The sequence below is a fragment of the Lissotriton helveticus genome, chromosome 1_1 (genome assembly GCF_964261635.1).
Source record: "Lissotriton helveticus chromosome 1_1, aLisHel1.1, whole genome shotgun sequence".
In the NCBI taxonomy this organism is placed as follows: domain Eukaryota; kingdom Metazoa; phylum Chordata; class Amphibia; order Caudata; family Salamandridae; genus Lissotriton; species Lissotriton helveticus.
In genome coordinates, this window is record NC_136057.1 from 1,032,973,605 (window position 1) to 1,032,998,732 (window position 25,128).

The following is a 25,128-nucleotide window of genomic DNA, read 5'->3' on the forward strand; positions in this document are numbered from 1 at the left end:
TCTTTCCACCAAGTCAATCTATTCCTATAGGTGGTCCAAATTTGTTTCCTGGTGCGGAGAGAAATCTATTGACCCCTTGAGAGCTCGTTTGTCTAACATACTTCAGTTTGCTCTTTCTTTGGCCCAGCAGGGTTTTGCTGTGGCGACTGTAAAGGGTTATTTATCGGCCTTGTCGCCATTCCTTTGTTTGCTGGACCAGCCGTCTTTATTTAAGTCTCCTATTGTATTACATTTTATAAAAGGTCTTACCAATAAATTCCCTCCAACTCCATTTATTGTGCCTCAATGGGACTTGAATCTTGTCTTAACCTACTTGATGGGTTCACCCTTTGAACCTTTACACAAGTGTCTCATGAGACTTCTGTCTTTTAAGACTGTTTTTCTGGTAGCAATTACCTCGGCAAAGAGGGTAAGTGAGCTTCAAGCTCTTAGTTCGAAACCCCCATTCCTGACCATTCATGCTGAGAGAATGGTACTTAGGACCAGGGCTGCTTTTCTGCCTAAGGTGGTAACTCCCTTCCATCTGGGGCAGTCCATTACCCTTCCTACCTTCTATCCTCCCCCTCACCCTTCCAAGGAGGAGGAGCGGCTTCACCGCCTAGACCCTAAGAGGGCGGTGAGTTTCTACCTCGATAGGACTAAAGACTATCGTGTGGACAACCAACTTTTTGTTGGATTTGCTGGCTGTAAGAAAGGAAAAGCGGTGCACAAGCGCACGCTATCGAGATGGATTATCCTGTGTATAAAGATCTGCTACGCCTTGGCTGGTAAGGAACCTCCAGAGGGTATAAGGGCTCATTCTACTAGAGCAAAGTCTTCAACATCTGCTTTGGCTAGAGGTGTGCCTGTAGAGGATATTTGTAGAGCCGCAACTTGGGCCTCCCTCCACACTTTTGCGAAGCATTACTGCTTGGATACCGAGGTGAGGAGGGACGGCCACTTTGCGCGCTCTGTCCTCCAGGGTTTCTTAGTATAGCTGAGTGGACACCCTCCTCTGGGAGTGGGGACTGCTGTGGGACTCTATTCACAAGGTGAGTCATCCACTGGCAGATGTATCTATCAGAAGAACAAGTTACTTACCTTCGGTAACGCTTTTTCTGGTAGATACAGTATCTGCCTGTGGATTCCTCACTGACCCACCCGCCTCCCCGTTGTCCACTCTTCTATGCCTGCTAAGTGTATATTTGAAAGATTTTTTAATGGATGTATTTATATATTCATGCATATTGCATTGATTTCACACTGTGTGTGTTGATTTGAATACTGTCTACTATGTGTACTATTACTGTTTATGTCGGTCCGTCCTTGTGCCTCGGGGGCACGGAAAAAAGGGCGGAACTGACATCATCACGCCAACGAGGCCCTATTATGGATCCAGTGACGTCAGCGGGGTCGCGAGCGGAGTCGTACCCTCTGTGACGTCGTCCATGACCTTGCCGGCGTGGAGAGCTACAAACGTTTCCGATTGGCTGCTGCGCAGGGGATATTCACAAGGTGAGGAATCCATAGGCAGATACTGTATCTACCAGAAAAAGCGTTACCGAAGGTAAGTAACTTGTTCGACACTACCAGAGTAGGCTTGTAGAGCATATTCACCCTGATTCTCAGGCCTCCCCACAAAATGCTGGTCACGGCAGTAAGCAGTCTCCAAGCAGGCAGTCAGTAAGGACGGTGGGCGAGTCAATCGCTTTGTTCGGTTAAGGCAGCAAGGGAGGTGCAGAGGGAGAGTCCATCACAGTGCTTGGTTGCAGTCAGATTACACCAAGAGCGGGGCATCTATGGGGCACTCACACAGTATCATTGACCTCGTTGCAGAACGCTGGCTGCGACCACAAGCAGACCTCAGGCCGGCAGCAGGTGAGGGCGGCAGGCAGGTCTATCGTTGTGCATTACGAGTCATCAGGCTTCATGAAAAAAATTTATCCGAGAAATAATCCAGTTCCAACAATACGAGAGCCAGAGCTGTCCTCATTCCATATGTGGCTTGCAGTGTAGTGGATGGTGGGATATAAACTGGGATATATACTGATAGGCGATCCCCAACCCAGGAGCTTCTCTCCTGAAGCTCCAGCTCGTGGCGATCTTTCATTCAATATTGCGGCAAAAAACAAGTTACTTACCTGTACACTGTGATTCTCCTATATTGATATATTTCATAGTTTCACATGACACTCTCTCTCCTCTCATTATAGGAGCTCGCCACATTGGAGACCTACTTTAGATTACCTTTAAACTTGTGCTGAGAAGTCTAATGTATCGTGGTCCTTGAGGGGACGAGTGACTCAGTAGCTGGCTGGAGTTTGGTTCTTTCGAAAATTATGTGAATTGGTTAACAATATCACTTGTTTAAACTTTACTGTTCAATACTTCACTTTACACTGTCTATTGCAATTAGGGCTCCAGGTTTTATGTTATTTTTTTCTGGTTTCAGTCCGTATTTATCCATATTTATTTTTTGTCAGCTTTATCTGTTTTTATCCATATTTATTATGGGTTTTGTGAAAAAAGTAAAGCTGAAACTGCTATATTTCCACATTTATTTAATAAATAAATATGCAGTCATGCTTGAATGCCTGCCAGGTTTTAGGAATATGAAAACCCGCAGAAGAAAAATCAATGGCTTATATGAAAATATGCACATTTCAGTATCAACCTTGTGCATATTTACTGCTGTTTAAGCTCTTTATTAAAATTCCTTTCATTTTTTAGCCCCTTTTCCTATCAATCCAAACAGTTATTGGCCTGGCAGTCAATGCAAAGTGTATTTAGAATCACTCAAAAAGCACCAAATTTCTGTTTTTATTCACATTTAAAAATAAATACAGACAAGAAAATAAATGGGTTTCTGTCTTTATTTATCTGTAAAAATCTGTAAAAATGAAAAATAGGGAGTCTTAATTATAATTACCACGGGACTCCCGCCTTGACGACAGGGAAGATTAAAGCATGTGAATTCATGAAAGATAACAATTCTGGCGAACCAGAGTGTAGAGGTTACCTTGGTTTTTTTTCTCCACCCTGTAATGTAGGTGGTCCAGACATTGAGTTAATTAGTCCAGCCCCCTAATCAACTACAATCTGAGATAAAATCAAATATCATTTGTATGTCTCAACATTAGCAGGACATTATTTCTAAACACTTGTTTAGGGGTAGTGCACATACGTGTATGATATCTGGGATCCTACAGCACTACAAAGGTACCTTGACTTGGGTGCCCAATATTTAATTTCATAGGTGCCGTTGTGAGAGAAGGATTAGATACCCATGACCAGGGTGATGTCTAAAACTCCCCATATGTTCTCACAAACTCCAATGTAATATGTTGTGAAGTGCCATGTTGAAGGATGTTTGGATGGCAAGGATAGTCTTTCCACTGAAGTTGTCTGCCTTTAGGATAACATGGACATAATCACTGATGATTCTTTGTGCGATCTTGATACTTTTTGTGGGACTTAGTCTAGGAGCTGTTGTGTAAAAGGTCATACATTCAGGGGGAGTGTTTGGGGTGTGACATCCCCAAAATAATTCCATTCTTGGCTTGGTATTTTGGTCTGGAGGCCTTGAGTCGTGTCTGCTATGTCTATTTTCGTTCTTCTTGTCATCCCAATTTCACTATGAGGTTTTAACTTATTCATTTTAAATCAGAACTTTCAATATAAATATTGACCTGTTTACCAAAAAAGTAGTAAATCTGCACGCATTGAAGCACGACTTGAAAGGGTGCATATTTACTAATAAAAATCTAATGACCCTCACACCCTGGGACTTTTCTCCCGTGGTATTGGGGTCATTTTAATTTTACTGGCAGTACAAAGCCATCTGACTGTCCATTCTAAATAGAGTGGGCATTTGGATGTTTAACCTTTGCACAATTCCACCAGCCGTTGAGATGTAGTACCTTGTACACCAAACACTAAAGCAGCCCTAGTGGTGCACCTAATGCAAGTCTGTATTGACCCTGCGCCTTCCCGAGTGACGGTCATTTCAATCATTCACCCTGCAGCCCACTTCTTTTTAGTTGGGAAATTTGAAGTTCACACGCGGCAAATATCACTGACTAATCTATATGGTGGCATATAGTCTAATGTTCTACATACGCTTGCAAATGTCTTGTTGACCCCATTTCTAGATATTTGATAGATTAAAGATCATTTTCTGTGCAATAGATGTTTTCAGGAAAGAGGCTGTTACATCATTTTTCCATACATGCCAATGGACCTGATTCAGACGGATCTATGACGGTAACGCGTACCGTTACAACGCGTCCCTTTACCACGCAGTTTTAACAACGCAAGTCGTTTCAACGACTTGCGTTGGGGGGCGCTGATAGTGAATAGTTTAATTTACTATTCCAACACCAGTCCCCGTGGATAGTAGGGAAGGTGTTGGATAGTAAATTAAACTATCCACTATCCTAGAGCGCCCTTCAGCGAAAGTCGTTGTAACGACTTTCGTTGTTAAAGCTGCGTTGTAGCGGTTGCGTTGTAAAGGATGTTCCCCGATTCAGACGGGACACTCAACTTTTTAAAGCCAAAAATGGCTTTATTTAAGTGTCTCCCGTCTGAAATTGCCTCTCTTTCTTCCGAAATCAATGGAAGAAATACATTCTCGCAAATATTTTTAGGTCGAGGACCGTCGCACTGCGTAGCAGTGGGAGGAGCCGAAGATTTAATGATTCTTAGAGGGGGCTTGGAACCCGCCCCTCTTCTACATTGGCTGGCCTAGTAAATGCTGGCCAGCCATTGGAGGAGAGGGGCGTCACTCAGTCCAAGCCCCGTCTTTTTCGGATTCGGGGGCGTTTTTTTAAGTTTCTTTCTTGTTTTCTTTCTCTCCTCTTCCCATTGGCTGGAATTTTACCTTCCAGCCAATGGGAAGAAGAGAGAACGAAAACACGCCCCCAATCCCGGAAATGGCGGTGGTTTCTCCGAGGCATTTCTGCTTTGCCTCGGAGAAACGTGGTCGTGGTGTGGGGCGCTCCTCTCTTGGTGACACCCTGTATATTGTTTAAATTCTTAGAGTGTTTTTAATTAGCACGTGCATACCAGCCTCGCGAAAGTACCTTGGCACATAAGCTATTCATACTGTTGGGCGATTGCAAGTAACATGGCAGACTTTAGGGTTCGTTTGTAATTTGATGTGCTTTGCTTTATTTGAGTGTTTTCTCCGATACCGCCGTCTCCCCTTCATCCCCCCTGCAGAGGGAAGCTGCTGAAGCGGGGCTGGTTATGCCCGTCTGCCCACATCTCCTCTGTGCGTCTCCCACCGCCCCCCCCGCCGCCCGCCTACTCTCTCTCCTCCATCTCCTCCCTCCGTCTAGCGCCATGCCAGGCGACTGCCCGGGAAAGGGCTTCCCCCGCTGCTCCATGCACTAGGAACTGTTGGGGAAAAAAAGTAATGTGTGGCTTTTGTTTAAATTCTTTGAGTGTTTTTAATTAGCACGTGCATACCAGCCTCGCGAAAGTACCTTGGCGCATAAGCTATTCATACTGTTGGGCGATTGCAAGTAACCTGGCAGACTTTAGGGTTCGTTTGTAATTTGGTGTGCTTTTCTTTATTTGTGTGTTTTCTCCGATACCGGCGTCTCCCCTTCATCACCCCCCCCCCCGCGGAGGGAAGCTGCTGAAACGGGGCTAGTTATGCCCGTCTGCCCACGTCTCCTCTGTGCGTCTCCCCCCCGCCTCCCGCCCCTGCCTCCTGCACCCCGCCTCCTGTCTCTCCTCCCTCCTGCCTCTCCTCCCTCCGTCTAGCGCCATGCCAGGCGACTGCCCGGGAACTATGCAGCCATGCACTAGGAACTGTTGGGGAAAAAAAAGTAATGTGTGGCTTTTGTTTAAATTCTTTGAGTGTTTTTAATTAGCACGTGCATACCAATGTTTTCGGGGCCACATGTGTGCTGTTCCGTTCAGTTCTAGGTGGAGTATTGGGTCTAGCTCTGTCAAGCCGCGGGTAGACTATTGTGCCCAGCCCCTGTTGAACATCTGGAATGCAGTGTCTGGTTCGGTGGTGCACACATGGACAGTGTTTTGCCCATTTTGGAGCACATTGTCGTTTTCTCAGTCCTCGTCTTTAGGATTGCTCCCAGATGTGGAGGCCACCTAAAGTATTAGGCCCAGTTATGGAGTGCACATCTGTAGTTGTATCCACTCCCAAGGCGCACATCGAGTTGTGAGAGATGTGTCCAGTTCAAAGATGCACATCTCGAGTGGTGTGTCCAGCTTGAAGATGTACATCTGGAGTGTTGTGTCCAGCTTGAAGATGCACATTTGGAGTGATGTCTCCAGCTCTGATGTGGATATCTGGAGTATTGTGTCCAGTTTAGATATTATTCTGAAGTAATATGCAGCCACAAGCTGCGCATCTGGGGGTACTGGATCCATTTTCAAGATCTACATCAAGAGTCAAGTGCGCAGTTCCGAAGTTCGCATCTAGAGTATCGTGTGAGGTGAGTTCTAAGCTCAGTGGGACACCTCCAAGCAGACGGGGCAGAAAGCAGAGAATGTACCTACGTCCGATCAGGACAGACGCAAGGGTAAAGCTGGAAACCTGGTAGGGAAGCGGCCTCCGGGGCGGCCCAGTGGCCCTTGGAGCTCAGCGAAGAGCGTGTTCGAGCAGCGCAGCCATTAGAAGCCCTGGGTTCAAGCGTTTGATAACAGCCACAGTTTACAACTAGCTATCTAGGCTGTCCCAGAGTGAGCTAATTGGTAGCGGGTGGGGGCAATATGGTGGCGATTACAGGCAATGGGAGGGGCACAAACAGACACAAGCAGAGGCTTTGAAGTTCAAATTAGGAGGGGGAGGGGTGCGACCCTGCAGACTAAGAGAAGGATGAAACAGGAGGACACTGGAGAGTTAATGTCGTTCATAATATTAGCAGGCGTGGTGGCCTCTTAGGGGCCTTAACACCCCACCGCCTCCCCCCAATGCTGCTAGAGGACATTCTTTTCCACTGGAGCAACTGAATTCCGAACTACGAGCTTCATCGAGTCTCGGCTCCACCCTCTGTTTGTTTGATCCTGTGCACGTCGTGTTTTCTCTCTGTGGCTTGCTTCAACGGACTTCGCCGGCACATAGTTCTACTACTTATTTGAATGCGTTTCCATTTAATGAATAGATTGATCTCGCCTCTGTATCTCTTTCACACAAGAGGACAGACAACACACTGGTCAAATAACATGTGTTACTGGTTCCCCCAGGCATGTATGCGTGACACGAAAACAACAAAATGCGAACTGAACATTTCACTCCAGCGCGTGCTTTACTGTCACACTTAATTATTGCAGTCCGTAAAATGCCTGTCACCGGCCTGTTTGAGTTCTATTTCCTGCGTGCACGTCCACGTGCGTCGCAGGATCGTGGAACATGTCTGCACCCATGCCCTCTGGACACAAAGGTGGCTCTTTACCGCGGTCCGCTCACTGTCTCCCTGGTGTACAACTTTAAGAAAATGCCCGTCTCTGCGCCTCGACAGCTCTGTTCCAGAATGTGGCTAATCTGCTTTACTCCTTCTAAAGGCGCGGGGCAGAGTGCCACAGATGTGAGCTCCAGGCATGACCACACAAGTCTATATGTGGCTTGAGGAGTGGTCGTGGTATTCTAGCCCTGCTCCCTACAATGGGCCTCACCCTCCAGATGTGTAGTTGCAGTCTACATGTGCCCCAGATTGCAGTGAGCAGAGTCCAGGAAGTGGTAAGGAGACAGGCTAGACAGGCTAGTGCTGTCTCTTCCCAAGACAAAAAGTTGTTTAAAAAACGATTTTCACTTTCTGTGTTTACTGTCTATGCCTGTGGTTGTTACAGTTAAAAAATGTAGTTTTAGCCTGCCTGTAATTGCATATTTTATCACCTGTGTTGTGTTTTAAATTTGTGGTTTTCCCTGCCCATGATTGCCTCCATTTAGTGTGTTGAATTGTGGGATTTGCAGTCCAACCTCTGTAGTTTGTCCCTCTCATTCCTTGGTGTCAACTCTGTTTTCCCTCCAAAGTTCTCCTTTGCTCTGTGCTTAGACCTCTGTGCTAAAACAGTGCACCCCCAGCCACCATTTTGTGTTCACTAGCCAGTGACGCCAGCCCCCCCCCCCGTGCAACAGGGATTTTCTACATCAGAGGGTGCTTCTGTGAGCTGTTTAAACTGTATTTACTGGGGCCTGTGCACTTCGTTGTTTGGGCAGCAGGGGTAGTAAAGTTTTATTCAAACAGTATTGTTTAGATTTCGAGTTAGTGAAGCCTTTACCTGCAGAAGTCCAAAGTTGTGGATTGAGCCTGTCTGTCTCCTAGGAGATTCTGAACACCAAAAGCAGCTTCCAATTCCCTGGCCAGCAAACCTTGTCTGAGGTCGCTGGGACCTTATATAGTCTGCTAGTGGTTGGCACATGTGTACACTGATTGGTGGTTGTATCTGGTGTTTTTATTGGGCCAGGGTTAATGTCCTCATTGGTTGGGTATTTGAGGGTTCTGATTGGTTTCTCGGTCTGTGATTCAATCATTGTAGGGTTGGGACTAGGGCTCTGTGTGTGTGTGTGTGGCTCTGTGTGGATAGCTTTTTTTGTAGGTGGCTCTGTGTAGGTGGCTCTATGTGAATGACTGTGTGGGTGGCTCTGTGTGTGTGTGGCTCTGTGTAGGTGGCTCTATGTGAATGACTGTGTGTGTGGCTCTGTGTGGGTGTAAATGCAATAGGTCATGCATTTGCGAGCGATTAAGCTTTTGGCATTGTAAATGACAATGCCATTTATTTAACGATTAAGCTATTGGCAATGTAAATGACAATGCCATTTATTTATGATTTTAAAAAAAAGTCATGGGCAATGCCAATAGCTCTACCTTTAATAATGCCGAGACCATTGCATTGTAAATGCTTGTTTATTAAATGTCACCCTTTGCTCTTCCGAATGTTGGCAGGCATGCTTTTCTTGAATTCAGGCCGAGCACTGGAGAAGGAATATTTTCAGAACTTCAGTGAATAAATTTCCATAAGGGAGAAAGTAGTTTAAGTAATTTGTTCTGGTTCTGAGCGGCACACACAGACAAATAATTGGCATTGATTGCTTTGGCCTTTGTTTTATACTTAACAAGTCAGTGCTGTTTCTATGTCTACTCAATGTATTGTGTACTTCTGGTACTTTTCAGCCACATGTATCAGTTTGACTATGGACATAAGCATTACTACCAAGCTCGGATGGAAGTGGATGAGGCCTACATGATCAAGCTAGCAGACAGGTAACCAAACTTTTCTCTCTATCATGTGTGTTTCTTGAAAATATTATCAGTCATTCAAACTTCCAGAAGTAAAATGGCCACTGTGTCATTCAGTAGGAGCGCACATGCATGGTGATGCTTTTCTTATTTTTATGCTGCTGCTACATACCATTGGCAAAAAACACTGGCAAAGCCAATAGGTTAATAAGGCAGGCCCTACTGATTTTTACAGTACTTGTTCATCACCGTGTTCTGAGTACTCTGCTTTATGTTGATTGAATTCAGCAATTTATCCAGCACACAGAGCTCCAAATTGCGGCTTAAATTTTGAATATATTTTAATCCAAGCCATTTACCTGCCATCTATTTTCTGTAGCATTTATTTAACAAGCTCTTGTGACATAATAGCGTTCTGTGGAGCGACACAAAGATTAAAGTATGGGCAATTGTGATGTCACTTGTATTGTCCTATAAAGCCATTTACTTCCTGAAATGTCGATTCCCTGTTTTATGTACGTTATTACAAGGACCACCCTGTAAGCTCACCTGGACAGGCGCAAGTATTATATTGATGTACACTGTGCTGTGGGCATCATTCAATAAGTAAGAATCACATCCTCAGTAAGTGATCCCCTCACTTAATGTAATCGCTCCTATATACAGAGAACATTTCTCAGTTAAAACACAAACAAGAAAGGTCTGATAAGGGTTTCTTTTGCTGATATATATTCTCTCTACAGATCTCAGTACTCCTCCGTGTACTCATTATATACAAAGTGCAAATGACACAGTGCTCCAGTGAATGTGACAATGCATAACAAGCATTTGCAATGCAATAGGTCTCGCCTTTGCGAGATTTTGAGCTATTGACATTGAAAATGACAATGCCTTTTAATTGTGTTTTATAAACCTGCATTAATAAAAGGCATTGTTATTTACAATACCAATAGGTCAAACTTTGTAAAATGTGAGACCTATTGCATTAAGATCTGCCTGGCTAAAGCTAAAAGTCGAGTTGCCCGAACCCAATAATCTGCGGTAAATTATCAACAACAAAATGCCCAATGCTTACTCGTTACTAGCCAAAGATAGGAGAACTGAGCAGTGCCTACAACGGGAAAGCCCTGAAGTGTTTTGTTTCACTCGCAGGGCGCCTACGTGCCAGTAGCACAACATACTAATTGCGAGGGACCTAGGGAAAATACTTCACAAATAAACAAGCGGTACGGTGAAAACAGAAGAGCAATCGAGACACAGACAGGATCGGAATCATCTACTAGAAAGGTAAAATACCGCTCTGACTGCCGTGGTTTTGAATTTCTAATTTTATACTCCTCCCAAATAAATAAAGGTATTCAAAAAGAGAAACAAGAATGGCGGCAATAAAGAAATTAATAATAGAGAAACTGAGTCAGCGGGAGGGACCATGTGATACAGAGCAAAATAAGCTCCCCGAGGGATGGGATTGTTCTATGGGCTGAAAGGAAATTTCTGTACGCCAGAACCAATGCCCTAGATGCCTTGTTTACAACAGCGGGCCGTTGATCAGGTGTGCCAATGGTAACCCTGACCATTTGCCCATGTGACGCTTGTCTAGTAACTACTGCAGACTGCCAGGTGAGACAATATTGCCGCATGCATTGCACAACCCTCCTCGCCCACCCGCGCATGCACGGCTTACCCCGTACAGGCACCAGGAAGTACCGACTCACAACCGGCACCTGCACATCCAGGTTGGATTCTGAGTCAATGGGTGGAATCATTGTTTACTTTTAGAAAACAGCAGCGAGAAAGACCACAAAAACGATACACTCAACCTTCCACATGACACAAGTCTATATTTAATGGGCCCCAGTTAAAAAGTGAGCCAGAGCACTTTGTTGCAGTCAAAAGGTTGCTTTGTATATTTATGTACCGTGCTAAAATATTCGGATTTCTGGCAACAAAAAAAGAATGACAGTGTGGCCACAAAGATGATTTAGTACAAAAAGATAGGTGGAGCACTTCAACTAACCTCGGCCACAGGTCATTCCCGTGTCGCATTCATGCCCATCCACAGGCAGGCACCAGATATAAGACACGGGTGAAATACAGCCTAACTGACGTCACTCTAGAGCCTGCAGTGGAGCCCGCCCTTCCTCTCCATGAGCACGGTGCGGGACGTGCGGCGTCTGACGGCCCCCTTCGCGCCCGCGCTTTCATCCTTCTCTGACGACTACAACCCAAACAAGTCGGCCTGGAGCCGCCTTGGAAGAGACGCGGGAGGGCAGGAGCGTGACGCCGTGAGCGTGCACGTTGGTGTTCCTGCGGCTCGCGCGTTCACAGACTGGTGTCTGCTCGTGCACCGGTCTGTACCACTTGGGGAGGCAACACAACGACAACAAGATGGCTCTGGAGTCACTTAGCATTTAATCCGCAGAAATTGAATATAAAAATGGCAGCACGTGTGTCCATTTGGAAACCACTTGTAACTGGTTAACTAAAATTCACACAGGGATTGAACCTGTTTTAAATGCAGTTGCATTTTAATTTGTAATTACATTTAAATTGTTTTCTATAATGTAACTGTCGAGAAATAGCGTGCATGTATTTTTGGAATCTCACTCCTGGTCCAGAGTTGACTTTTGAGATGCAATTGCGGCAGATTCATGTTGATGCAGAAAAAGCTGCGGCCTTTGAATTGTACATTTTTTCACTGGCTTGATTATCGGGAACAACTGATTTAAGTTCTGGTGGTGCCTGATCACTGAGAACTAACGTACTAACGTACAAACTTCAATAGAAGACAGCCAAGACAATTACACATAGAATACACAGATCTGACAGGTGGAATTGGAAAACTGTGGTATTACCTGTTTTAGATGTGGAAGCACAGATGCTGACTTGATTCATATTTTTGCAGTCTGTCCCCACCCGGATAAATTGAAACAGGATATCGTGAATTTTTTTCGGATCGCAATGTCAACAACAATAGAGTTAACACCAGTCATTATGTTATTGGGGTTAAGCATTGACGAGCAGCCGAACTGTAAAAATTTTATATTTGTGGCAATGGCGATCCTGAGATTGTTAGTGGCTTCTGCTTGGTTAGATCCTAACCCCCCATCATATCACCAATGGTTAGGCAAAGTAATGTCCATACAAAAATTGGAAACAGCCATATTCGCTAGAAAGGGAAAAAAGGGTAAGAAGTTGGGTATGCAAATTTGGGAACCTTTTATCCGATGGAAGCTTGGTATAGACTCTTAAAAGACTAAGAACTTGTCTAGATTTATGTTTAAATTTGTATGTATAATTCTGCGTTTCAATGTACTGTAATCATTGTGCCCTGCTCATGTTATATAAAAAAAAACTGGGGGAAAAAATTCTTAATAAAAATTATTACAAATAAAAAAAGGAATTGGAAAACTGAATTAGTGGTGCCCAGATCCAGTTCGTGTTGTAACATGCAGTTTTGGTAACTGCCATAAAGGCATCCCTCCCTGTGCGTTCAATCTTTATTTAGAGGTTTCATTCTCGTTTTAAGTCTTGTTGTACCTCCCAAAAAAAGCACAGGTGGTTCTGTGACCTTCAATAAGCTTAACCCGCTTTCCATAATGATGACCTCCGTTTGTCTCTATTGCCGCCACCCTCCTCCCAGGTCTGCCTTCGCCCAGATAGAAGAGTGGACAGGTGGGGAGCTCGGTGCCTTGCGTGGAGCAGGTGAGCCCTGGGCCCTCCGAGTGGCTCCAGAGCCTGTGTGTGTTCCGAGGAGTGCGCTGTGGAATGCGGCCCGGCGCTCCTGCCTCCCAGCTCTGCTTTCCTTCTCGGCGGCGGCGTCATGTCCTCCGTCTCCCCTCCCAGGACTTGTTGGGGCACATCTGGTTCGCATTCTGCACGCCGGCTCGCGGCGAGGCGTCTCCCTGCCCCTCTTCCGGGTTTCCTCAAGCACCTGGGGCGTCGGTCGGGCAGCGCACGGCGAATTTCCAAAGTACCTTTTTTGCCTGCACGGTGATCCGTACCGAAGAAGCCTCCCGGAGGAAGGATGCCTCCCAGGCTCTCCAGAGCGGGTGCACGCCTCCCGTGCTAGTGCGCTGCGCGGACCCGTGGGACATTAGATCCTGTCCGCCTCGCAGCTGCGCGCTCTTCTGTTTACCTCGCTCTGTTTGTTGATGGGCATTGCTCTTGCCGGAAGTCCTCCCAGCATCCTGGATGGTTGCAGGAGTACACCCAGAGTTCACGTTATTTGGAAGCGTTCCGCCGCTGCTCTTTTGATTGAAGTCTCTGGCTGGGAAAGAGCTTGGCGAGAGGTAAGGGTTTTCATTGACATTTGTGTGAGCTGATGATGTGCTGAAGCAGAATGGGGAGCCCGGCGTCCACATCAAAACAGACGACCAGCGGCGCAGGCTTTGTAGTTGTAGGTATAGGATGCAGGCGCATGCCTGAGCAATATGGATTGCTAACTTTTAGAACAATATTGACTCCTTTCTAATGTAAAACAAGTCTGCCTGGAGCGCAGAGCAGAAGAGACGCAGGAGGGCAAGAGCGTGACGCCGTAAGCGTGCACGTTAGCGTTTCCTGCGGCTCGTGCCAGTGGCGGCGCCTGCAGTCTTCGCCCATTTCGCACGTCTTAGAAGCGCGTTCACAGGCCGGTGTCTGCTCGTGCACCGGTCTGTACCACTTGGGGAGGCAACACAGCGACAATAAGGCTCGCTGGCGGCAGCGCTTTGCACTTCAACGCGAGCCTTAAAAACGAACACAAGACTCTGTACAATCCCAGCCCATCCAACATTTTACAACAAAAATATGGTAGCTATTATTGCACATTCATATCCATCATAATAGAAATGTGAGCCAGGAATGAGATGTCGACGTTTCGACCCAAGGTGAATAAAAGGGTCTCCTTTTTAGGTCTCGCACATGGCGAGTCGCCAGCGAGATCTATCGTCTTGCTTGCCAAGTGGTACAGACCGGGGCACGCGCCGATTGGGGTCTGTGGACGCGCTTCTGAGACGTGCTTGCGCAGATGCACACACAGCCCCTGCTTTCACTTGGCTCGCATGCAATAACGGTGCACACACACACACAGCCATCCCCCCCTGTGCACGCACACACACACAGAGACACACACACACACCCACCCCCGCCGCCGCCTTCCGAGGTGCATTGTGGGACTTGACACCCATGGTGTTCCGGGGCAGAGTCCTGCTGGTCACTTACCTGCATGCCTCTTTAGATCGCCCTCAGTACTCACAGTAGCACAGAGAGGGGCTGGCGCTGTGTTTACTTCAAGAAGCTTGTTCTTCCACGACACTTCTGTTCTGCCACGCCCACTTCCGGATTGGGATTGCTGCACTTCTCCTGAGAGTACAGTCAGCAGAACAGACCCGAATAAAGTGAAAACAACCCCAATCCAACATGGCGGTGCGCTTACCTCGAGTCCTCAGCTCTAAGACCACCCTCGCCATTCTAAAATATTAGCCCCGCATTTTAGAACCGTCTCCTCCACTCAGGGCCGGCTCTAGGATCACGGAGGCCCTGAGCAGGGAGTGTAGGTAGGGGGCCCGAGGCCGCCAAATCCCTGCCAGGGGCCGCCACGCAAATATGTATCTAAGGATATATATTGGCGTGGCGGCCCCTGGGGTTTGGCGGCCCTGTGCAGGTGCACAGCTTGCACATGCCTTAGGCCGGCCCTGCTCCACTGTAGAGACTCTGCCGCTGTTTTGCGGTCGCTTGTTCTCCTCTGCAACCACTACATTAGGGATGCTCTGTCTGCTAATAGGGGCCCCTGCCTCCTCCCGCACAATTGCCACCATAACTGAGTGTCTGGTTATTGCAACCCTCCTTAAAGGCCAGCTCTTGGCATTACAGCCTGCAATGTTTCTGCCTATGCACACGGCGTTTTCAACATCCTTTCTGTGCTTGCTTTCACCATTTATCACTTGGACATTTCTTTCAGACGATATTTTAACTTATTGTAAGACATTCTTAGAGTCAGGTTGAAAGTCTTTCTTCCCTGACCTTATCTGCAGGTCGCCACTTATCGAGCTGCTGCACTGCACGTTCGCTGGTGACACGTGTAATTTACGGCTCCATATAAGCAGCCATCTCTGAGCCCTCCGATTCGCGCTTCCAGAACGGAGAGATTCACACAGAGAATAGGTGAGTGCACCCGTCCCCCGGCCCCGCCCATGCTGTGTTTGTTTAACACTGACATTTAGGTTTCATTTTTAAACACACTGAATTTCTTCCCTTCGTTTCACATTACAGACACGAAGAGTCAGAGGAGCCGACAGGCCCACTTTCAGTAGCACAGGTATTTAATTGTGCTTTGACACGCTCCTGCTGGTGCTGAACTTTTTTAAGCACATTCCCCTAATTCGTATCTCGCTCACTTTTTTCACAGATTATTCTGGATACATTGTGTGACTCCGGTAAATTTAAGGTACATTAGTTTGTTACCCGCGCATGTTGTCTTCCTTTTGTCTTTCTTGTTTTTAAATGTGAGTGATGTGTGGGTCTGTAGCAGACATTTTGCAGAGAAATGTTATGTTTGTGATTCGTGCAACATCCGTAAAAAGGTTTATATGAGATGAAAACAGGACCTCACATGCGAGAAGTGGGAGGCGTCCGGGAGATTATTTGCATCAATATCAGCTAGCTTCGGCTGCGTCACTGGATCGAGAACACACGTTACTATCCCCGAATAATAGACGGAACAACGCTAGAGTCCGGACAAGTCCGCTCTTGTACTGTCCGTGATCTGGGCAATGACGGCAGGACAGAGCTGAAACTGCAGCATTCATTCAAAGCTGCTCCGAACAGGGCCCTTAACATACGTTTGTCCCCAGGCCCCCAAAATCCTTAGAATGTCCTTGACTATAGAGATCCTTCCATGGTGAGATCTGCCAGTGCAGCCTTCGCCTATAGAAATCTCTTATATAGATATGCCTGTGCCCAACTATCTATACAGTGTCACACATTAGGTAGTCAAATGCTCTCATAAATGCACTGAAAGTCTGAAAATGCCACAAATAAGCAAACTAAAAACATGGCAGCCATGGACCTCGTGTTTCTCTAGTTTGTTTTCGTGCACGTATGTTATTGGCAATGGCATATAGTGAATACTTTGAACGGAATCGTCTAAAGGTGTTTATAACGGCCTCGCCTCGAATGAGAGCTCTGGAGTGGACGCTGAATGCAGTACAGGTTTCTCACTGCCTGTGAGTGAGTCAGAAAGGTGTTCAGAATATATGCTCATCTAATCCTCGGGCTCTCAGGAGAGAGCACAGGGTCACGTATTCCAGTTGTAATTGTGTTTGTGCAAATGTGTGTGAAGGAGGAATGCAGCTGCCAAAATAGTGACAAGGTGAAAAAAAGAAAATGCAGTGCTCAAGGGTGATTGGGTGCGATGTGTATTAAGGGGTGGTGAAGTGAAGGAGATGAGATGACGTGCATTTAGGAGACAGTGAAAATAGAGTGCTAAAGAGATGGGGTGTAATGTATGAGTGGAGAAGATGTGGAAAGAAAAACTGGCATACACATCTAATAGAGTGTACATAACAGGATTAATTATGAAACTTCGAAGTGGTCTCCCATCCATAGGCCTCAGCAATATTTAATTCACTCATAATTTCAGAATCACACTCACACACCCTCACACACACCCTCACACACTCACACACTCACCCACCCACCCCCTCACAGCCCCTCACTCACACACCCTAACTCCCCCTCACACCCCCCTCACCCACCCCCACACCCTCACCAGCATAGCATAACAAAATAGCATAACAAAACACAGCATAGCATAACAAAAAAACCATAGGATAGCAGAACATAGCATAGCAAAACACAACAAAGCATAGCATAACAAAACACAACAAACATAGCATAGCATAACAAAACATAACAAAACAAAGCATAGCATAACATAAAGCATAACAAAACATAGCATAACATAACAAAACAAAGCATAGCATAACATAAAGCATAACAAAACATAGCAAAACACAACAAAAAATAGCATAGCATCACAAAACTCAACAAAACATTGCATGCATAACAAAACAGCATAGCAAAGCGTAGCAAAACAGCATAGCATAACAAAACACAACAAAACATAGCATAGCATAACAAAACACAACATAGCATAGCTTAACAAAACAAAGCATAGCATAACAAAGCATAGCATAACAAAGCATAGCATAACAAAGCATAGCATAACAAAACATAGCATAACAAAACATAGCATAGCAAAAAAAGCTTAGCATAGCAAAACACCCCAAAACATAGCATAGAATAACAAAACACAACAAAGCATTGCATAGCATAACAAAGCAAAGCATAGGATAGCAAAACTAAACATAGCATAGCAAAACAAAGCATAGGATAGCAAAGCAAAACATAGCATAACAAAACATAGAATAACATAACAAAATATAGCATAACACAACACACAGCATACCAAAACATAGCAAAACACAACAACACATAGCATAGCTTAACAAAACACAACAAAACATAGCATAGCAAAACAAAACATATAAAAGCATAACAAAACATATAAATGCATAGCAAAACATAGCATAGCATACCAAACACAACAAAACATAGCATAGCATAAGAAAGCATATCATAGCAAAACATAGTATAGCATATCAAAACAAAACATAGCATAGCATGCAGCATCACTCAGCACCACCACAGCATCACTCAGGGGCACCACACCATCACTATGCGCTACCACCGTTTCACTGAATGCCACAGCATCACTCGTTCGCCATCACATCACTCAGCGCCTCCACAGCATCAATCTGTGCAACCATTCAACAATAACTGGTTCAAATATGTTCTCTCAATGTTACAAGCTTTATTACAAATGAAACAAAAAGATGTTAATATTTCACTTCTGTTGGATTTTCGTCACAATAAAATACACTGAACATAATCTTCACAAAAGTTATGTTCGAGGCATGTGGGCTGCTGAATTCATATCTGTGCATAGATCGCCGCCTAGTGTTGGGTCCGGATGATTGCACATTGTTGTCCTGGAAGAGTCTTCGAAGTATCACGAGATAGGTGGCTCCTCCCCTGGACTACAGTGCGCATGGGCATCCTCTCCATCCTCAGATTGTTTTTTTCCGCCATTGGTTTCGGATGTACTTTCCTTTGCTCGAAGTTCGGAATCTAAAATAAATGTTCTAAAGGCCAAAAGGCCTTCGGTCTCGTCGGTATTGTTTCGAATCGTGCCGACAGCTTTATCTGCAGTCTATTCAACTCGGGATGTCGAATCGGGCCGCGGGCCTTCTCGACGCCAAAGGGACGAAGTCCATTCAAAAGATGCCCTCTTTGTAATTCGAAATACCCACATATAGATAAACACCCTGTTTGTAACAAGTGTTTATCTCCAGAACATAATGAATCCGACTGCCTAGCCCGTGCCCAATTTCGATCCAAAAAGACACTTCGGACTCGACGGGCCGCTAGGCTAATCATGCAGAAACCAGCGCCGGAGCCGGAAAATATCTTCGACGATGAAGACGAGCTCGTCGAAGCCGAAGAATCAGATCAACAGTCGGATCAAGATTCGGAGCATGACTCCAACTACTATGTCGACGAAGAAGAAGACATCGTCGAGGTAGGAGACGACGAACAAGGGATCAGAGCCATCGAAGACGACTCCAGTGATGAAACGGGGCCAACCGTGAGTACAACGCCCCAAACATACACTTCTATGGTTCCACAGGCTCAGGTCGAGGCATCGCCAGAAGGCCTTAGCCAAGATCTCGAAACCCATACTATAGCCCCACGATACAGCTCGGCTAAGAATATTAGAAAAGAGCCATCGGATCAACGTACTCAGAAATTGTTGATATCGAAACCGAAAGTTACGGAACCAAAAACGAAACCGAAACTGATCGACTACACGGTCTTTGGACCAAACTATGTCGATCCATCGGAGTCGAACACAAGGGTCGTCGAGCCGAAGGCCAGCGCACCTATATCCACTCCAAAACAAAGGGCCGTCGAACCGATAAGATCGGCGCCGACAGCCGACAACACAAAAAAGGGACTCGATCCGAAGAAGGTTGTCGAACCCAAACAGAGAGTCGACAAACCAATGGCTGTGCAACCAAAAACGATCGAGCTGAAGAAAATCGACCCGAAGAAGGACATCGAGCCGAGACCAAAAAGCATCGGTCAAAAACCACAGGTTGCGAAGACGATATGAGGTCAAAAAGGTACTATCAACACGACAAAAAACGTTGAAACGATAAAAACTTCGGCTCCGAAGAAACAGGCACAACCTAAAAAGACTGTTGTAACACCGAGGGATCTCGGACCAATCAAGTTTGGCCTACCAACTTCCTCTAAAACAAAGGCGGTCGACCCAAAAAGCGGTATCGAACCGAAACAAACAAAACCAAAGACATTGGCAAAAACGCCCAGAACTACTGAGCAGGAGATCTTATATCCAGACCCCTCATCAGAAGAACAGTCAAAACTTTACATTGACCCTAATTCTGGCAAAGTCTCTCTACAAAAGAAAGATCAGACCAGAAACTGATAAAGAGACTTGTATCATCCCACTCAAAAAGAAAAGGGACTGTTCTACTTCACCTATTCTATTTGAAACTATTAAACCAACTAGGCCTGAGCCATACACATATACACCCACACACTCAGATGAAGAGGTGGATGATGAATATAATGAGGAATACAATTACCCAGTAGACACTGACCAAGACAATCAAGGTCAACCATGGGTTGATCCAGTACATCCTGGTGACTCTCAACCCATTCCAGATACACCTGCATACCCTGCTAGGCCTTCTCCTACAGAGGATACAGCTGCTTTTAATGCACTAATAGAAAGGGCAGCCCTCCATCACAATGTAGAAATGCATGCAGACCCCATTGAGGAAGATTTCCTCTTTGACACCTTTGCCACATCAGAAAGATCTGTCAAAACACTACCTATGTTAAAAGGGGTACTTAAACATGCAGGTGACATATTTAAGGAAACAACTAGGGCACGGGTCATTAACCCCAGAATAGAGAGGAAATACAGGCCAGCACCAGTAGACCCCATATATATTAAGGGACAACTGCCTTTGGATACTTTGGTGGTATCCAATGCACGAAAACGTGCAAACTCCCAAACAACTGGAGAAGCTGCACCTCCTGACAAAGAATCAAATATCTTTGAGGCATCAGGGAAAAGGATAGCTGCTCAAGCAGCTAACATATGGTAAATATCTAATATGCAAGCCCTGTTAGCTAGGTACCACAGGGCACACTGACACCTTAGAGACACTTCTCCAGTATTTACCTGAACCTTACAAAGAACAGGCTGAAGACCTAGTACAGGAGGGAAAGTTAATAACTAACGCCTCCATTAAATGTGCCCTAGACGTGGCAGATACAGCGGCCAGATCTGTTAACACCAGTGTTATGCTCAGGAGACATGCGTGGCTTCGCATTTCAGGTTTCAAAAATGAAGTCCAGTCTACTTTATTAAACCAGCCAATAAATCCTGACTATTTATTTGGTCCTTTCATTTCTAGGACATATTCTGGAAAATTCAGATCAAACTTTAGACGTACAAATTGGTATACTAACGTTTTTAGTAGAGGAGAAAAAGAAAAAAGAATCCGCCGAAGCAATGAAAAAACAACAAACATCTGATATGACGCAATTGCAAAAGAATAACCCAATTAAAATCAACAAAAGTATACAGATACAAACAAAACGTGACTCTAGTACTCAAACATCAAAAATAGAAAAACTAGGACAACAAATAAAGGAAAATCCGGAAATCCATAAGGATTCCACCATATACTCCCTAAAGAAACTCTTTAGAGAAGAACCCCCAAAAGTTGTCAAACAGTACTCTATTTTTTCAAACCCTATCAAAAAAACGGATTCGCATAAAACTGTTTGTGACAAGGATGACCAGGAAAACAGCACTAAACATATACCTGACGCTGATCAAGGAGAAATAACCTCTAAAATAACAGAAATCCAGGAAGAAGGAAGGAAAAAAAGGAGAAGAAAGCCGATAAGAAGAATTAATAAAAAGTTAACTCGTAAGCTTAAATTTCAAAAACCTATCACCCCTCGAAAAATTTGTGAGAGACAAGAGGAAATTCCAAACCTTAATATCATCAAAAAAGATGCAACTAGTGACAGAAAAATCATACAGAAAGTACAATCATTGAATCCAAGAGCTGACGAATACCTTCCGTCCATACCATTTTCAGAAATAGGGCATAGAAATAAAGGAATAGGAGAAGATGATGATAAGAAATCCTTACGTGGGGAAGCAAAATCGACCAAATTTTTACAACTTGAAGAACTTTTTCCAATCGATAACGTGCCACTCAATCGAGGAAGGATAATCAATCTTCTCCAACAAATACTGCCTCTACAATCTTTGACCAGCAAAGAAATAGACCTGGTGACCTTCCCTAAAAAAGAAAATAACAAAATAGCGATGGTATCCTTTTGGTCATCAGTTCTCCCTGGGATTATTCTTAGTGAAAAGGAGATACTTCATAAATGCGGCTATGACGTAATTGAAATATCTGAACCGGAGAAAAATAAATCTAATACAAGGTCCAATGGTCCTTTTGGGCCAAATTTGAGCATGCAATCCAAAAATCATTATCAAAATACTCTTGTATCAGAAGATTCAAGATCGATCCATTCAGGGAAGGATACCCTGAAAATCCATGTGAACAATGGTGAAAGGGTAGTCTGGTGCAAAGACTTAGAAATAAAGGAGGTCAAAAAAAACTATAAAGTCTTGGGCTTGGGTCTCGGAGATACTAAACAGTAACAAAACCACTAACTGCCAACAACTTACTGTTTAACAAAGACTTGAAGATTACCTCGTGGAATATGGCTGGAAAAACTAAGAATAAAATGATTGAAGCTACTATAAATCAACCTGACATCCTGGTTTTACAGGAAACCTGGGCTACAAAATCTTTTTTCCACAAATGCTATTATGTTTATGATATTCCTGCAAAAGCAACTAATCGGGGCCATGCAAAGGGTGGACTGGCAATCCTACTCAGGGAGGAATATTTATGGGCTCAAAAGATCGTCGAGACCAATTCCGATAATCTTCAATGCATTAAGGTATCATTAAAACACACATTACAGCCCCACCAAAGGAAATCCTGCTCTTTAATGTATATGCCCCACCTGGCACTAACCAAGACGCCCTATTTGCGGATATTATGGAAACAATCTCTCAGATAATAGAAGCTCGATTATATCTGTCATATATAATAATGGGCGATCTTAATGGAAAAATCTCTAACTGTGAAATTAGAAAGTGGGTAAACCTACATAAAGAAGAATCACTGGAAATATCTATTCCAAAATTTCCCAAAGGAATAAACTCAGATAAAAGAGGTAAATTGCTATTATCACTACTTCCAAATCTAAATGGGACAATCCTGAATGGCAATGTAGAAGGAGATACACCGGCATCGTATACTAGACGAGGAAATGGAACCTTCTCAATTATCCACTACATCATCTGTGGCATGGAACTATTGGAGACAGTTACGTATTTGCATTCCAACTTTATCGATGAGAGTGATCACGCACTATTACATCTATCCACTCATTGGATGGCCAACCATTCCTCTATAAGCCAGATCATATTCTATAATAGCACTATCCTAGTAAAAGCTGATCAGAGGCGGATTTTTTGGAATTCATCAACCTTGGACAAAATAACCGCTCTGATTACACATACTCAACTTTTAACAAAAACATATTCAGATGATCTAATAACAAATTTTGAATACATAGTTAACAAACTTAAATGTGCTTTTCTAGATAAGTTACAACAGGTTTCATCAGTGAACAATAAGAAGAACAACAAAAATAAAAATTGGAATACACCTACTGCAAAAATACTCAATAAACTCACACGAGCTCAGTACTTGAATTATTCTCCATCAATTCAGGCAGAAATTAATAAGTTAAAAAATCAATTAAGAAGAGAGAAGCACAACCACAAAAGAACGTTGCAAGACCGTAATTGGGTTGATATCCAAAGAGCCGCTAAAAAATATAATCAGAGAGAATATTGGTCCCTAATTGCTAAAATAACTGGAACAAAAAAGAAACTCCAAGCTATTCCGGTCCCACCTAATGACTGGGAAATTTACTTGAGTGATCTATATAAGGCAAATCCAACCAATCCTGATGAAAAGGACGCTGATAACACCATGGAAAAGAATAATTCCCCGATTATAAACACCTCAGCATTCTCTATAGCAATGCATATTCGAAAAGCAAAAAGCACTGGTGCCTCAGGCCCTGACCAAATACCCATCAAGGTCCTGCAAGCAGACCCCAAGGAGTGGAGTCAGATGCTATCACCCCTCTTTAATTACATCTTTAAAACTAGGAAAATACCAAAGTCATGGCAAGGGAGCATCATTATCCCTATTTATAAAAAGGGGAACAAAAACATAGCCGGCAACTATCGCCAAATAGCACTGATGGATGCTACAGGGAAAATCTTTGCCGCAGAGGTATTGGATTGACTAAAAGACTGGGCTTTTCCGCTGGGTTTAATACCCAACTTTCAAGCAGGTTTTAGACCTAATCATTCGCTCATTGATAATATTTCAATTCTCCAGACCACCTTTGACAAATATATAGTACGAAAATCTCAGTCTGTATATGCAGCATTCATAGACTATTCTACCGCTTTTGATCGCGTCGACAGACCAACTTTATGGAACAAACTAAGGAGACTAGGACTACCGGAACAACTGCTGCAGATCATAATTAATCTCCATACCAAAACATGGTGTAAAGTGCAAATGGGGTGTGAAAAAGGATTGACTAAAACAATTAAAACGGCAAATGGACTCAAACAAGGGTGCCTTCTAGCTCCGATACTATTCTCATTATATCTCAGTGACCTGCCATATCAACTACAACAAGGTTCAAGTCTGCCTCCAAAGATCGCTGCACAAAGTATACACGCCCTGCTTTACGCTGACGACATCGTGATGTTGGACCTTACGCCCTTTGGTTTACAAAAGCTTCTAGATATTTTACATAAATATTCAATGGACAATTTCCTAATTCCAAATTTAACGAAAACAAAAGTTGTTTCCTTCTCTGGCAGGAAAAAAAGTGCTAAGTATTGTTGGAGGCTCGGCGGAGAAAAAGTAGAAGAAGTTGATGAATACACCTATCTCGGTAGGATCTTCTCAAAGAATCTAAAAAATACAAAGCAGATAAATAATCTAAAAAGGAAATCGGAACTACATGCCGGGGCCCTTTCCAGACTCTACTCTGCTACAGGGAACAGGCATTTCTCTTCACTGCTAAAAATATACAGAGTAAAAATCCCCCCTGTTTTATCTTACGCTATGGAGCACATCCCAATAAAACAGTGGGCTTATATGGACCTAAAAGAAGGGAAAATCCTGAAAAAAATCTTGAAGGTCTCAGAATCCACACCGGTCCAAGCTCTAAGACTAGAATTCTCACTTACAAGTTCCTATGCTATAGCCGTTGCTAATGTTATCAGGTGGGCCTATAATCTCCTTCACGCAAAAGAAGAAACACTACGTTCTTTGCTTAAAATCGAGACTTTTGAACTAGATGCTTCAAAGCAAACATTCTTTAAGAATATGACTGTGGTATTCCAAATTGCCAAAATCAGTACGGATATTCTGCTCACCTGGTCAACCTTGCAATTGAAACATTTTTTAAAATGTTTTACCCCAAAACTGAGTTTTGAACTTGACTTCGCACACTGTAATAAATTATCTACTTATAAACTCTTCGTTGAATCATTGGAGTACAAGCACGGACAGCCATACATAGGGTTTTCCCTCACACATGGTGCAAGGAGGGCAATTACAATGTTGTGATTAGGTATCCTACCAGTGTTAACCTTTACATCAAG

The 25,128-nt window shown here is 44.2% G+C and overlaps 1 protein-coding gene across 2 annotated transcripts in view; it reads left to right on the forward strand.

The window, feature by feature from the left end:
- LOC144771921 (uncharacterized) overlaps positions 1–25,128 on the forward strand; it is a 229,990-nt gene that overhangs the window by 188,937 nt on the left and 15,925 nt on the right. For both annotated transcript variants that reach the window (XM_078656160.1, XM_078656164.1), the window contains one exon: positions 9,123–9,212. In XM_078656160.1, coding sequence (XP_078512286.1) covers positions 9,123–9,212 — 90 coding nt within the window. The remainder of the gene's footprint in view (positions 1–9,122; positions 9,213–25,128) is intronic.